The sequence below is a fragment of the Oculina patagonica genome, chromosome 14 (genome assembly GCF_052425735.1).
Source record: "Oculina patagonica isolate OP01 chromosome 14, crgOcupat, whole genome shotgun sequence".
NCBI lineage: Eukaryota > Metazoa > Cnidaria > Anthozoa > Scleractinia > Oculinidae > Oculina > Oculina patagonica.
In genome coordinates this window covers 3,668,223-3,682,513 of record NC_135771.1, presented here as the reverse complement: position 1 = coordinate 3,682,513, position 14,291 = coordinate 3,668,223, and the positions used below count along the sequence as shown (strand labels likewise).

Here is a 14,291-nt window from a genome sequence, read left to right as displayed (position 1 = left end):
TAATTTATTTTCATATTTCAGTGAGTTTGATGGTCATTTCCCCATGCCTAAATTTGGCTAAAATCCGTGACACAGTCCCTTTAAGGTTATGAAAGGATACTTTCATGGCTGGTATGAGTTATCAGTCAAAAACATCCATAAAGAGATTATTATATAGATACATCTAGATCGCCTTAGCATAAGTAACTAACTCGAGTGGCTTGGCTGCTTAAAAATGCCAATGAAATGAATTAAATCCTATTAGAAATGGAATGGCCTGATTTTTGAGTATTATAAACGAAAATGTTCGCCCTGAAAATTGACCTTATCCAGAAACCCTGATATTTTTCTTGTTGGTTTCTTTGTTTTCCTGTGGATTGGTGTCGCTATTTTATGGATGTCTCATTTATTCTACCGTTTTGTATTAGTGTTGTATCATTTCGTGACCCGACGAAGGGGCGTAAAGATGTCCCGCGCAAAGGGTCTTTCCCGTGAACCTATAATTGAATTTATTGAATATCTTCTAGTGGAAGTATTATTTTGCAACTGATAATGCTTATGATCTTTAAACGGTTGATTAATCCTATTACTGGATTTTTCTTTTAGAATCTTTACTGACTGAAAGAATTTGCAGTGTAACTTTGCGAGGGCCAAATTATAAAGAGTTTGACATGTTATGTAAAACATTCGCGTCATGGGGGCTATAATCTCGTTCTCAGGCCCCTGAAGAGCTGCCTGTTGCTGGCCAATACTGTAGTAAGACACAGTAAACGTAACCTTCAGAATAGACCAATAAAAACTCGCGATCGAAAATGACGGACACGTGACTGGCGAAAAGGGCGGGAAAATTGCGCGTGGGGTTTTTTTTGTTTTCTGTTTCGTCTGATTGGTTGCCAAGTAGGCTGCACCAGCCAATGAAAACTCGCAATACATTCAACTAAACCCAAGCTTCATAACAAACATTTTAATTTACTCTGCAGATAACAGTATATTTCAAAAGTAAAGATGTTTTCTCTATTTTCAAACAAAATCCTACGTCAGTTATACTGGATACGAATAAGGAATTCGTGTTCTTTCTTCTCTAAAACATTTTAATTGAGCATTGTTGTGAGGCCGGCATGTAATTTTTTTCTTTTCTAATTTCCGCCCTGCGAAACAGAGATTCACATCTCAAATTGCCTTCGTTTCACTCTATCTTACTACTTTCTTCTATGAAAAGCTGCGCAACTTCCCCGCAAAATTTCAAACTGATTTATATTTACATTAATTCAATTTTTTGCCTGTTTCATGTAATTTTTGTCAGCCCTAGAAGATCAAGTGCTTCGCCGCAGTGTTCTTCAATTATCCGAGTTCTTTCGATCGGCGATTCCTTCTGCCATTTGTTAATATTAGCTGTAGAATTTCGAACTGAAGAAAAGATTTTTTTCGCCTCGTTAGCCACCTCTTCCTTGCTTGGTGAAGTGTTACGAATAACCCAGTCACGAATGCTCTCGGGCATTTCAAATCCAGCAAACTTGTACATAGCCTTTGCCGTTTCTAGTGGCATCCCAGCGAGATCTCTGTAATGGACTTCGAGATACTTGTCCTGCCATTGGCGGCTTAAGTTGCGTCCAAATTTTATGTTCTCGGCTAAGTTTGAACAGACTGTTCTGACAGTGTTCGGGAAACTTGCGTGTTGGTAATCGACCATCCAACCCAGTTGAATTCTCGAGGTGAAGCTTGCTCTGGGATCGCGTATAAGTTGGATTACCCGGATGTCCGTATCAGGGTTCTCTGAGAAAATCATTGGAAGAAACGATGATATCAAATGATCTGGCGTTCTAGGTTCGCCAATTTTTGTAACACTGTGGTTGTACTTCGTTAGGCAGACGTTGTCGGCGTAGCTGGGCACACTGGCAAGATCTTTGCATTCCGCGTTGGGGCAAAACGTTAGAGATTTAAACGGGTTTTTGACGTACGCTCCACTCCATTGTCGCGTTGTCTGCGAAAGAAATTTTATACCCGCAGCGCTCTTGGCAAATTTGCAACTCAAAATGGCTGTAAGTAGATCAAGAACATTTCTCTTCCAATTTGGCCTCTGTGTACTATCTTCATTGTTCCATCTAGTTGTTATCCATAACGGTTCATAGACGGTTATCAACTGTGGATCTTCGGCAAACATTTTCGTAGTGAAAGTCGTGCCCGAACGGTCGGCGCCGTAGAGTAGGAGACTTCGGCGACGCTCGGGTTGCTTCGTCGGTTGAACATCGGGGGATGATTTGGTTGGCAAAACAGTCGGGTGAGTCTCGGGCGAAGATTGGTTTCCAGAGTCCAGCTTCGGTTTTGAATCTATTTGAACTTCAGAATCAATCTTAGGAGAAGAATGTTCTACTGAATCAGGCTTCCGTGTCGAAACTGTCTGAAGTTTGGGTGACTTGGCACGAACTTCGGGCGAAGATCGGTCTTTCGTGTCCGGCTTCGGATTTGAATCTGTTTTAGGCTCGGGTGACTTAGACTTGACTTCGGGCGAAAATCGGCTGCCCAAATTCGACTTCGGTTTTGAATCCGTGGCTCGGGTGACTTGGACTGGACTTCGGGCGAGATCGGCTGCCTAATCCGACTTCGGTTTATCCAGTTGAAGCTCGGGTGACTTGGACTGGACTTCGGGCGAAGATCGGCTGTCCGAATCCGACTTCGGCTTTGAATCCGCTTGAGCTACGGATGACTTTGAATCAAACACGTGCGGCGGCAATCGGTCTGCCGAGAGCGGCTTCGGTTTTACTGTTTGAACTTCGGGTGACGTTCGTAGAGCCGGAATTGTCAAGACAGTCACGAGCGCAATTGGGTTTTGAGTCGGGACTGTTGACGTCGCGTGATTCTTAGGAACCAATTTTATCATGTTCCAGTTTTTGTAGAGTAAAGTCGCCGAAGTAAAAAATAAAATTGTACAACAAGGCAAATATAAGCGTTGACAGAATCGATAGCAAACGCCAACTCTTGTTTCTTTCCCGTTCATCTTTTTTCTAATCCGAAGCCAGGAAACGAACAACCTGTACATAAAAATAAAAAAAAATGAAAATACGACAATATATTTACTTTTGATTGTTATTTTGTGGATTTAGACAGCAAACGAATTATTCTCCAAATTTAATTCATTCATGTCAGCACTCTCTAATTAATACTGGTGATGTTTGTTTTACGTGTATCCGTGAAAAGATGGAATCGTTTTACAAAAATTTAATTTGCCATTTTCCCATGCATTTATCAGACGGTAAAACTCGGCTTTTCTTGAAAATATCACTTAACTGTATTTATCTGAGAAAGAAGCCCACAGCGATCAGCATCAATTTTCTTTGGTGTGCCGAAAACTGAATTCAGTTATTTTATCAAGGGTTTAATCCTCGACATTTCAAGTGTCTCCCGGATAACCTCGATTTAAATTAACGAACGAAGTAAACACTGAAACAATAATAACTTCTTACCCGTGCTTGAGTCGGAAGATACGGTTTTGTAATCAAACAGGAAAGCCTCTACTCGCAAAAAAATGGAAGATGAATTGTAATTTCAAGTTGAACAATTCATGATTATCTTTAATTGATGCGCTTTTTCTGTCTGTGGTGCTAAGGAACTGTACCTTACTGTAAAACATTGCTTTCCAATTATATTCACGCCTTGAGCCCTATTAAAACGTTGCATCGTTTATTAAATTTTAACACTATAATTTCAAATTTTGTCATTTTCAGTGTGTATTTTCTAGCCTTGTTCAGAGAATTATTGTAGTTGTGTAATGTTCTAATCACAAGTTTCTCTCGAGGCTTATCTTGGCTTTAGAATAGACCCGATGATTTTTTTTTTCATTCAATCTTAGACATTGGCCAAGTAGCGAAAATCTGTGTCGACACTGCGTAGGCGGTGGAGCAGAAGGGGGGGGGGGGGGGGGGGGGGGGCCCCCCCCCCCCTAAACGAAAATTATGGGGCTCAGCTCCCCCACGTTTTGGTGTCGAAAATATCGCGATCGAAGCGTCAAATTGGTTTGTCAAGATATTCCGTCTCGTAAGTGTGTTCAAACATCTTCGTAACTTCCTTGGAAGTCAAGGCCTTTGAAGATTAATCGGAGAATCGTTCGGAAATCTTCGGTCAAGAAACTGCTCAGAAATTAAAAATAAACCTGCTCCAAATATGAAAACATACCGAGTATATATTTTTGGGACAGTCTTCGTTACAAACCACCGCCCATGCATGTACTGCTTGAAAAAAGAGTAAAGGCCAAGGGATCACAAGTCGGAAAATTTAGCGTTCTTGCTGGGGGACCTGTCATTTTCGACTTTGCGTCTTCCGTCGACTCGCTATCTTACTACCGTGACAGGGTCTATCTTGGGGAAACATGAAGGAAGTCTGGGTGAACGAGTGATGCTGTGTAGAAATACTGAAAGTAGCCAAGGGCAGGGGGGACTCCCATAGGGACGGGTATGCCTCCTCCCTTAAAGGTGCGTTACGGATGGCTTCCCGTGTTGAGGACAAAACGCAAATATTTTTAGCCGTCAAGGTCTCGTTTAGGGTTGTTGTAAAACACCTTGATATTGTGTTGGCGATATGGCTGATCATTTTGGGGGGGCGCGGTGGCCTAATGGTTGTGCGCTGGACTCCGGATCGAACGGTCGAGTTCGAGGCTTGGCCGGGGTCACTGTGTTGTGTTCTTGGGCAAGATACTTTACCCTCACAGTGTCTCTCTCCACTCATCCAGGGTGGAGTAGAAATACTCCTAGCCGCTCAATGCTACAGAAACTGGGATAAGCTCCGGCAAGTATGGGCCACTTGGCTCGAGGCATTACCTTACCTTTAGGGGTCAGAAAAAGCTTGAGCCACTCCAGATTGAATCCTTTAATTGGGTTTTAATTCAAATTTTCCAACGAACATCTCCGTCCCTTTCATATTGAAGTCCCCTCCCGCGGGGAAAGTAGCTATTGTTTCTACAGCTAGTTTTATTTTCCCAAAATGTTCAATTAAAACACTCTTTGCCTTGTTGACAAGTTGTTTCAGTATAACACAGTTGGACTCATTGGCTTATTCACAAAACATATAATTTCCCCTTACAGAGTGGACAGCAAGGTTCCATTTTACCCACCGCCCCATGCCTCGTACCCAGACGCCTCTCTCTCTTTTGGGGGGAAATGGGCGCGCAGGGGAGGAAGGGAAGGCGCGTCTCTTCATTCTGCGTCATACTGTATTGGCGGTCTAGACCAGCAGGAGAAAAAAAGGTATTTTTAAGGGATATGAAAAAAATTGGGCCGCGTCCACATTAGTCTGCTTTTATTTAAATGTTTAATTCAAATTCTCGCTCCGCGCTTGCTTTTGTTATGGCGGCACGAAAGATTCGAAGGGCCTGAGAAGGAGACAGCTCTGTCTCCCCCCCCCCCCGTCCCCCTTTCGCTGCTAAACACAACAACTATCATCCTCGTTTTTGTGTGCTAACTCCACGGAAAAGAAAATAGAAAAAAAAGTTTGAAAAAGCTGAAAACAAACCTCAAGTTTTTTTAATAAGTAATTTATTGATGTGAATGATTCAAATTTCAAGCATGATGCTTTTCTGTCTTTACTTAACTGTGTTTGGAACGGCTTAAAGAACTGCAACGTAAGATACTTACATTTGTAGCATTTGACTATAAGTAAACTGTTTATGTTTCCTGTACATTGACTTTGAGTCGGTCAAGATTAGCCAGCGAGAAAGCTCATGTCTGGGGTCAGTCCCGAAAGTCTCAGCTTACGAAATGCGACATCCCAGTTCTGAGCTTGCTCACAGCACAGGCAGACCACCCTATGTGCATGTTCGGGGTGAAAACTCTGTTGACACACGAGTAGATCAACGAACTGGAAAAAAATGAAAAAAATCTATGGCGGTTATGAATAAAGCACTGAACAATACATATTTAGGCTCATCTTGATCTGGATATCTCATTTAAGTTAAATGAAATGATACCCGACTCGTGACTGGCCTTTTTCCTGCCTTTTGTGCTGTTTAAAGCGTTATTTCAGTGATTCGCTTTCGACCGTTGGCTTTGTATGTACTTACATACAAGGATTTCACCGCGAACATATAGGGTGGTTTGCATGTGCTCGCAGGTTAATAGATTATAAAGAGTGAATTTATTCAATTTTCACTTGATCAGTTTTCAATGCCTATCAGCTCCATTAACTCCTTGCATTCTCGTTCAATTAATCTGTTCTGTTCTGCAGGAGCACTTCGCCATTTCTCGATATTCGCAGTAGAATTGCGCACAGAAGAAAACGTCTTCTTCGCTTCCCTGGCTAACGCCTCTTCACTCGGGCTCGTGTTGAAAACAATCCATTTAATCAAATCTTCTGAAATCTCAAACCCAGCAAAACGGTAGATTTTAAGCGCAGTTTTCACAGGGTTCATAGCTATATCGCGGTAGTACACTTCCATGTACTTGTCTCGGTATTTTTCTGGCAGGTTTCTTGCGTATTTCACGTTCTGCGTCGTTTTCTCACACGCGTATTTCACTTGATAGAGAAACCCGGGGGAGGTATGCTTCGGCGTCCAGTGCAGTTTAATTCTGGAGTCAATGCTCCCGCGCGGGTCTCTCAGTATCTGAAGGATTCTGATATCGGTATCTGGGTTTTCCGAGAACAACTGTGGTACTAGACTTGACAGCAGCTTGTCAGGCGTGCGCACCTGAGCCACTTTAGTGACACTGTGTTTGTATTTTGTGGCGCAGGCTTCCTGGGCGAATTTTGGCATGTGTAGGAGGTCTGGGCACGAGGTTCTATCAGTGTCTGAGACGTTGCAAAAGTTAGGAGTCTGGAACGGGTTCTTGAAAGGAGCGGCTGCCCAATTTCTCGACGTGTGAGCAAGGAATTCCGTCGCCATGGGAAAATCCTGAAAATTGCAGCTAAGAATTCCATTCAACACTTCCAGCTCGCTTCTTGACCAGTCTTGCTCTGGCTTGCTTTTCCTCCAGCGCTTCGTCACCCAGAGAGGCTCATAGATCATGAATACCTGAGGATCTTCGCTGAACATTCTGCTGATAAACGTCGTTCCCGAGCGGTCAGCTCCGAAGACGAGCAAACTTCGTCTGCGTTCGGACGAATCCGAGGATGACGTCGGTGTCATTCGGAAATCATCTCTGTGAGAATCAGATCTTGGCGCAGGAGTAAAATGAAAATCGTCCATATCCAAAACAACCTCTTCGTTTGGAACGCTTTTCGTCAGTTCTTTTTGAGAGTTTAACAGCAGTGAAGTTTCAACAGTTTTGAAGGGATCTGCTACAATGTTCTGTTGTTGGCTTTCATACAGCAAAATAGCCACTAACAACATTGCGGACGCCATAACCACAGCGAACAATAGCCGCAGAGAGATGCGAAAATATCTCATCATTTGGCACTCTGCAACAAAAACGAAGTAAAAAAAGTTGTTAAGATTCTTCACTTTTTTTGAGTGTTTTGAAACGTAAACAAGCTGAAAGATAATCACTGGGAACTAGTCAAATGCTGGAGTAATAAACCAGTCAGAGCTCGAAGGAAAAAGGAAAACATTTGATGCTAGTTTTGTTACATACAGCCCGGCTCCGTATACGAATTTCAATCTTTTTGGTGCTGCGAGATGTACGTCACATTTGCGTCAATGTATCAGAATACACGAAATATTTTTAAGTGTTCTATTTCGAAGAGAATCGAAATGAAACTGACTTGCTTTGTATATGTCTTAACCAACATTGTCTGCATAAGCTAGTAATACTTTCTTGAAGCATGTCATGTAACGCATCCCCGGGGGGTATCGGTTTTGTCGGGGAGGCTCCGCCCGGCCCCCTTCCCTTTTTTCCTTTTGGTGTCCCCTTTTGTTCCTTTGCGCACCCCTTTCATTCCTCACCATCACGTCCTCAGGTCTTGTGCGACCATCAGCCGTCTCTCTCTTAGTGGCCTTATCATTGACAGATCCCTCCCTTCCTTTGTCCTCCCTTATTCCTGGAGCCTGAAGGTCCCCTTCGGGCGGGCCTCCCCGTTGGCCAATGGAGTACTCCCCCCCCCCCCGGGAACACATCGCAGCACTAAAAGATCAAAATTAGTATAAACCCTGGGTGCAAGTGTTGCGTTTGTTGTATTTTAGCTCGAAGGCTCTAACTTTAGCTATTCAGTTCTCCCTTATTAGCACAGACTTTAATCCCAAACTTGGACTAAAAGCAACTAATTAACAGGATCTAGATGAGTGTGCTGGAATTTCTTTTATTACTTAAATTTTGGAGATTTCTTTGCGATCAGTAGTAACAAGAGAGAGACGTCTAAAATTCAGGCTAAGCTTTCTTTAAAAAAAAAAAAACACGCTTCATTTCTCAGCTTATTATTGCGATCGATTCTTGGCTATCATGCAGTTAAACCCCATTCAAACCCTCTATAAAGAATATGGAAGGAAGTACGGAGAATTTTGAAGTAACACTCGAATGTCAACTGCTAAAAACCTTTCACCGAACAACTATAGCGCATTGCGTCCCTCTTAGCCGACACGGCCTTGAGACGAGAAACGTAGGGCTTTGGACTGACATGGGAGTTTTGAATTAATTTCTTTTGATTGGCTGTTTGAAACAAAAAAAATCTTGAAAGTCAAAAACACCATGACTCTCACACAGTTTTTAGAAACATCACGACTGCATACATGAAGACCGAATGTCGCAGAATCTAGGACTGAAAATCCTGTGTCTTTATAGCCCTTCATTTCTCGTGCCAAGGCCCTGCCGGCTAAGAGAAGCGAAAAGGCTATTGGGACGAGACTGCGAACAACTCAACTAGGCTTTTGTACATTATGCTTTTGTTTCCCCACTAAAATGCTCCACCTTAATGCTCCATTTTTCCCACTAAAATGCTCGGTCTCCCCCCCCCCCCCCCCAAAAAAAAGTAACAAAAATGCTCGGATAATGCTCATTATACAAACGGTTTTTTAAATTAATTTCAAAGTTTTTAACGTGGTGTTAACTGTTAACACTTACAAAAACGTACAAGTGTTAGAAGTAACAACAACAACATATAAAAGTTCATAAATACAGCCAAAAAATCATAATCCTCGAAATCATCTACGAGGCTAAGTACAGAAGTAGTTGACTATCTCCAGAAAGCTATTTGTAGTGGAATTTTGAGTTTTAGTCTTCATTTTCTCTAAAAAAAAAAATAATTTCTTTTTTATTTTCTCGGGAAAAAATCAATTTTCCGGGAAAATGCCACTAAAATGCTCGAATAATGCTCAATGCTTTTGCCCCACTAAAATGCTCGAAAAAATGCTAGCATAATGTACAAAAGCCTAAACTCAACCCAACAAATTTCCGGTTCCGAGACAGCGTTCTTCCGGTTGGTGAATTTACCATGGCAACATATTCTACGATCTACTAACAGAGTAAAATGCAAATTGATTACAAATTGCAATAATTTAAGCTGTTCTAATAGAGGATCGGAAAATTTACTTTCTTTATAAGTTACATTTGCTTTATGGTTCTAAGCAAAGTAAAACTTCACCACAGCTAACGGAAATTGTACACCGTTTACTTTAATGTCAAACAGACCCAAATTCTCATTACAAACATTAAAACAAATTTATGTCACGTTAAGAAGAATCTACACTTTGATGAGCTTCGTAAAGAAAAGGTGAAAAATTCCGCAAGATGTTAACTCTGAAACTACTAAAACTATGTATCCTATATATTGTTTTCACTGATCATTTTGGTTTAAATTCTGTTGCGTGTTTAGCATTTGTTGATAAATTGTACTTTCGTCTGGTAAAAAAAAAATATTTATTAATTCGCGTAAATTTGGCACTTTGTTCCACGTTTTATGCCCTACAATTCCAGCATCGACAGCATTAGAAAGTTTTCATTTAAATCGTAAGGGATGCTGATTGAGTCGATCTTTGGTAGAAGCTACATTCATGGTCATTCATAGATCTTCTGAATTCTCTCATCTGTGTGTTCGTGTTAATGATAATGATAGTTCTTCTGATTCGACGTTAAATATTGTCGGTTGCAAAACTTCAAGGAAAACATTAGAACTTGCGCAAAGGCCAGAGAAAATTTTACGCCTGTGAAATAAAAACACTGTCAAAATACCTAACTTTATAATATTTTATTTAATTTTGTTTTCTAAATGATTGCTATATTTGCCACCTGTGCCTTGAATTACGCTCGAATTTATTCAACATTTATTAATTCAAATACGTGTTACGTTACGTTTGCGTGTTGGTAAAAAGTTAGTTAAACCGCGTTTTTTGCAATAGCACGGATATTACAAAACTAAAAATACTGAGCTAAGATTCTAAGCTAAGGGAATATTTTCCGCTCTTCCTGTCTTATTTCAACGGAAGCTCTTAGCGCATTGTTCATTCAATTCCCTTGCTTTAAAAAACGGGAGCCCAGAATTTTAGGAAATGAATAATGACTGTAAAATGTTCAAAAAAAACAAGCTTACCTTTTTTCTTAACGCTCCACTTTATACCCTGGCTTGAGTTTTGCTCCTAAAGGAATGTTAAAACCGCTCTTCTGTCGGTAGCTTTTCTCGCACTTCAATTCACGGCCATTCGCCTCACAGACTTTATATCGCCAACCAAGCTTTTATGAGGTGTAAATGACGAACAAGTAAAACATAACTCAAAGCACTATTAAGACCTTAAATATCCTCTTTGCTAAGAAATTTGTTAGAAAACCATTAGATCGGCACAAGGGCTATTCAGCTCTTTAAAGGCAAACACACATAAATTAAATACACTATGCGGAACTTAAAATTTGTTTGAGAAAAGAATATACAGCATTTTTTCATCGATAGCTGCGTAACTAAGAAACTGTGCCAACGTTTCTAGTGATAATTATTTACTACAGGTAGGGGCATTTTCAAAAATTATATTTTTCATAATTTTATTTCGAATAAATTTGTTTAAATGCGAGTAAGAACATTTTTATGAGTTAAATCTTGGAGTGATCATCTAGTTTCATTGCTTCAATATCCGTTTCAGTGCGCGCAAATTTATACCTTGTTCACAGCGAAAATAGCCATTTTTCAGTTCGGTGCCACAGTAAGACAAAAGATAGACAATTAGACGTTTAGAGATATATTGAATAAAAGATAAAACCAATCACTCAACGGCGGTGCGTGCGCAATGCATTACTTGCTTCACTGACAGGGAAATCCTTCGAAGCATTGCTTCAGACCATGTGGAGACAGCTGATGACATATTACACCACGTTAGATTGCTTGCGGTTAGCTCTTATATGGGGTTGGGATTTCTATCCAAAAATCCGGTCCTGGCAGCTGGTCGTCGGTGGCATAGTGGGGATGATCCCGCTTGGTACCGACGACCCGGGTTCGATTCTTCTGGTTCCTTTTTTCTTAAAAAAGGTTAGTGTGATGATTACTTCATGTATGAAAAACAAGAAATCTCACATGGTCAGAAGCAATGCTTGGTAAGCTTTCCCACTGACAGAGGTTGACCGAGGGGGGAGGGGGTGCTAACCTATACGCGATAAATTTTCGCTAAAATATCCAAATGCAGAAACCATAGAAACTTACCGAAGAAAAAATCATACAAAATTATACGAAAAAGAAAAACTGTAGTGTATATAAATAATACCAAATACCTATTTTAAGCGTTAAAATACTGTGTACCTATTTAGGTAAGGGTAAAAGTAAAGTCTGTGTCCGAGCCATGAGGCTCATACAGCCGGAGCTTATCCCGGTTTCCGTAGCATTAAGCGACTAGGAGTATTGCTACTCCCCCCTGGATGGAATGCTAGTCCATCGCAGGGTTACCCCCAGCAGTAAATTCGCCGGTACCCATTTGTACACCTGGGTGGAGAGAGGCACTGTGAGAGTAAAGTGTCTTGCCCAAGAACACAACGCAGCGCCCCGGCCAGGCCTCGAACCCGGGCCGTTCGACTCGGAGTCGAGCGCGCTAACCATTAGGCCACTGCGCCTCCCACAAGGGACGGACCATTATTTTTTGGAGGTTGGGGGTATGAAAAATATTGTAAAAATTGCTTGCAGGGCCTAGAAAGACAAAATACATTGTTTCCAAACACGAAATGTATAACAAAAAATAGTTTTAATTTCAAAAAAAAAATTGTAAAGGTGCATAAGCTAAAAAAAAGTTTGCAGAGGAAAATATGTCAACCCACCCCCTACCAAGAAAATAATCGTCCGCCCCTAAGCCTTCCTCCGTCGTGTATCATTACACCACCCCCGATCTATGGTATACACTCGGTTTAACAAACTCGCTTCGCTTTTTTATATTCGATGACATTTACTATTTGTTTTGATAATAGCCTCCGTAGCAAGCGTTCCCGTGCGTGCGAATTGCTGCTATGTGTAAAGATTCTGGCCGCGCGAAAATTGGGGCGAGAGCAAACAAGGGAAAGGAGGGGTGAGGGGTGGCTCTCGCCCCAATTTTCGCGCGGCCAGAATCTTCGCTTGCGCGCGACACATAGCAGCACTTCGCTCGCACGGGAACGCTTGCTACGCAGGCTATTTTGATAACTAACTACTCGTTATTACGTGTCAAGTGAACAGTTCTACTGATTCTGTCAAGGTCAACCTCGTGCCCAGTATTTTTCAGGCGTTCAAATCCAATATGGCGGACAATCTTAACGTAGGTACTTTAGTTTCTCACTTTTTGGCGAGAGGGGATAACGTGTAGCACGAACAGGACTAAAACTAGTGGTAACCACAGGTTAGAAAGTGCGGGCCTAGATGCACTTAAGATCCTTCCGCTCACCTTCACCTCCATGTGACAGAAGCGTCGATCTCATTAGACAAACTTTTGTGATTAACACTTCGCATTTCTTCCATTCTATCGTTCTTTGTGGGGAAAATCTCAACTCTATTGAACGACAATTTCGGATCCTTTTGCATTGTGCTCGGTGGGAACACTTAGTCTCGTTCACAGCAATATTCCAACAGGTCGCGAATTCTCAGACGGTGTCGATAAATCACTGGACAAGAGACAGTATTCCGGTGCGCGTCACGCGGAATGCATGATTTTATCGAACATGCGGTGTTTGGACGCGATTTTCCTCGGTCGGTGAACTCGCTATGTTGTCAGTGTTGTGGGATTTTTCGGATCAATCGTTGTTGGAATCATTCGTTTTGCCGTGGTTTATCTGTATGCAATCACAGTAAATCTTCTCAAACCAACGCCGAAACAACGCCTGCAAAACGAGTTTTTCCTGTGGCAGGCCTCGATCTTTGTGACACACTGTTGAGATTGACACATTGTTCTTGAGAACAGATTTTCAACTTCCGGTGTTTCGACAATCTGTTGTGATGCACATTCTGATCGTTCTTAGTGGAAGAACAAAATTTTCACTTCCGCTTTGCAGCTGGTCTTTATAAACGTGGCGCGCACGCGTAATACGCAATCCGCTGGTCACTGTCGTTAGGGTTGCGGGCCTCTCTTGGCCCGCAACTAGTAATTGTAATTAAACTAGTGGTAACCACAGGTTAGAAAGTGCGGGCCTGACGCACTTAGAAAAGGTACTGGCACGAGGTGCGTAATTTTAGATATGATGGCAGTGTCGATAAATAAATGATGAAATGGACAAAAGACAATTATCCCGAGTAACGCGTCACGCAAGGAATGCATGTTTTTATCGTTTTGGGAAGTGTAATCGGTGTGAATTGAGATGTGATTTTTCTCAGTCGGTAAACTCGCTATGTTGTGCTCGCCTTTTATTAACGAGGCGCGATTAATGATAAATCACGCTTAATTGCCGCTAACCGGCCGCGAACCAGTCAGAGATGTTTTTTTTTGTCGGATTGACAGTTTAGTGAACTGTAGTCGAGCAAGCGGTGTGAATTGGATGTGATTTTCCTCGGTCGTAACTCGCTATGTTGTCAGTGTTATAACGATTTCTCGAGAATACGGTGGAACCATTTGCTTTGCCGTGGTTTATGCGTAATACATCAGAGCAAATTTTCAAAGCACACCCGTAAAACAAGTCTGCAAATTGTATGTTTGCTCTTCCTGTGACGAGCAAGATCTTGTGCAATCGTTCTTGGAGAAGATTTCTCCGGTGTTACGACAAACTGTCGTGATTGACACATTTTTCGCATTCCGATCGTTCTTAGTGGAAGAACAAAATTTTCAACTTCCGTTTTGTAGATAGTCTTTATAAACGTGGCGCGCACGCGTAATACGCAATCCGCTGGTCACTGTCAAGATTAGGGTTGCGGGCCTCTCTTGGGCCCGCAATTATGCAGCACTTCGAAAACTTCATTCTTTAACGCCACTCAAATTCATCGTATTTTGATAACCAATATATTGTTTAAAGGGTATTTGTTCTACTATT

General features: G+C 41.7%; 2 protein-coding genes across 2 annotated transcripts; both read right to left on the bottom strand.

Annotated features, from left to right (window-relative positions):
• Positions 1 to 768: 768 nt before the first annotated feature.
• Positions 769 to 3,629, bottom strand: LOC144638392 (carbohydrate sulfotransferase 3-like). Its single transcript, XM_078497605.1, has 2 exons — positions 2,744 to 3,629; positions 769 to 2,527 (listed from the first exon to the last, which is right to left on the bottom strand). The coding sequence occupies exons 1-2, from the start codon at positions 3,014 to 3,016 to the stop codon at positions 1,265 to 1,267; spliced, it is 1,536 nt and encodes a 511-aa protein (XP_078353731.1). The 5' UTR covers positions 3,017 to 3,629; the 3' UTR covers positions 769 to 1,264.
• A 2,078-nt stretch (positions 3,630 to 5,707) lies between these two features.
• On the bottom strand, positions 5,708 to 11,091 carry LOC144638207 (carbohydrate sulfotransferase 3-like). The gene is made up of 2 exons (XM_078497411.1): positions 10,423 to 11,091; positions 5,708 to 7,362 (listed from the first exon to the last, which is right to left on the bottom strand). The coding sequence occupies exon 2, from the start codon at positions 7,352 to 7,354 to the stop codon at positions 6,122 to 6,124; it is 1,233 nt and encodes a 410-aa protein (XP_078353537.1). The 5' UTR covers positions 7,355 to 7,362; positions 10,423 to 11,091; the 3' UTR covers positions 5,708 to 6,121.
• Between the last annotated feature and the right edge of the window lie 3,200 nt (positions 11,092 to 14,291).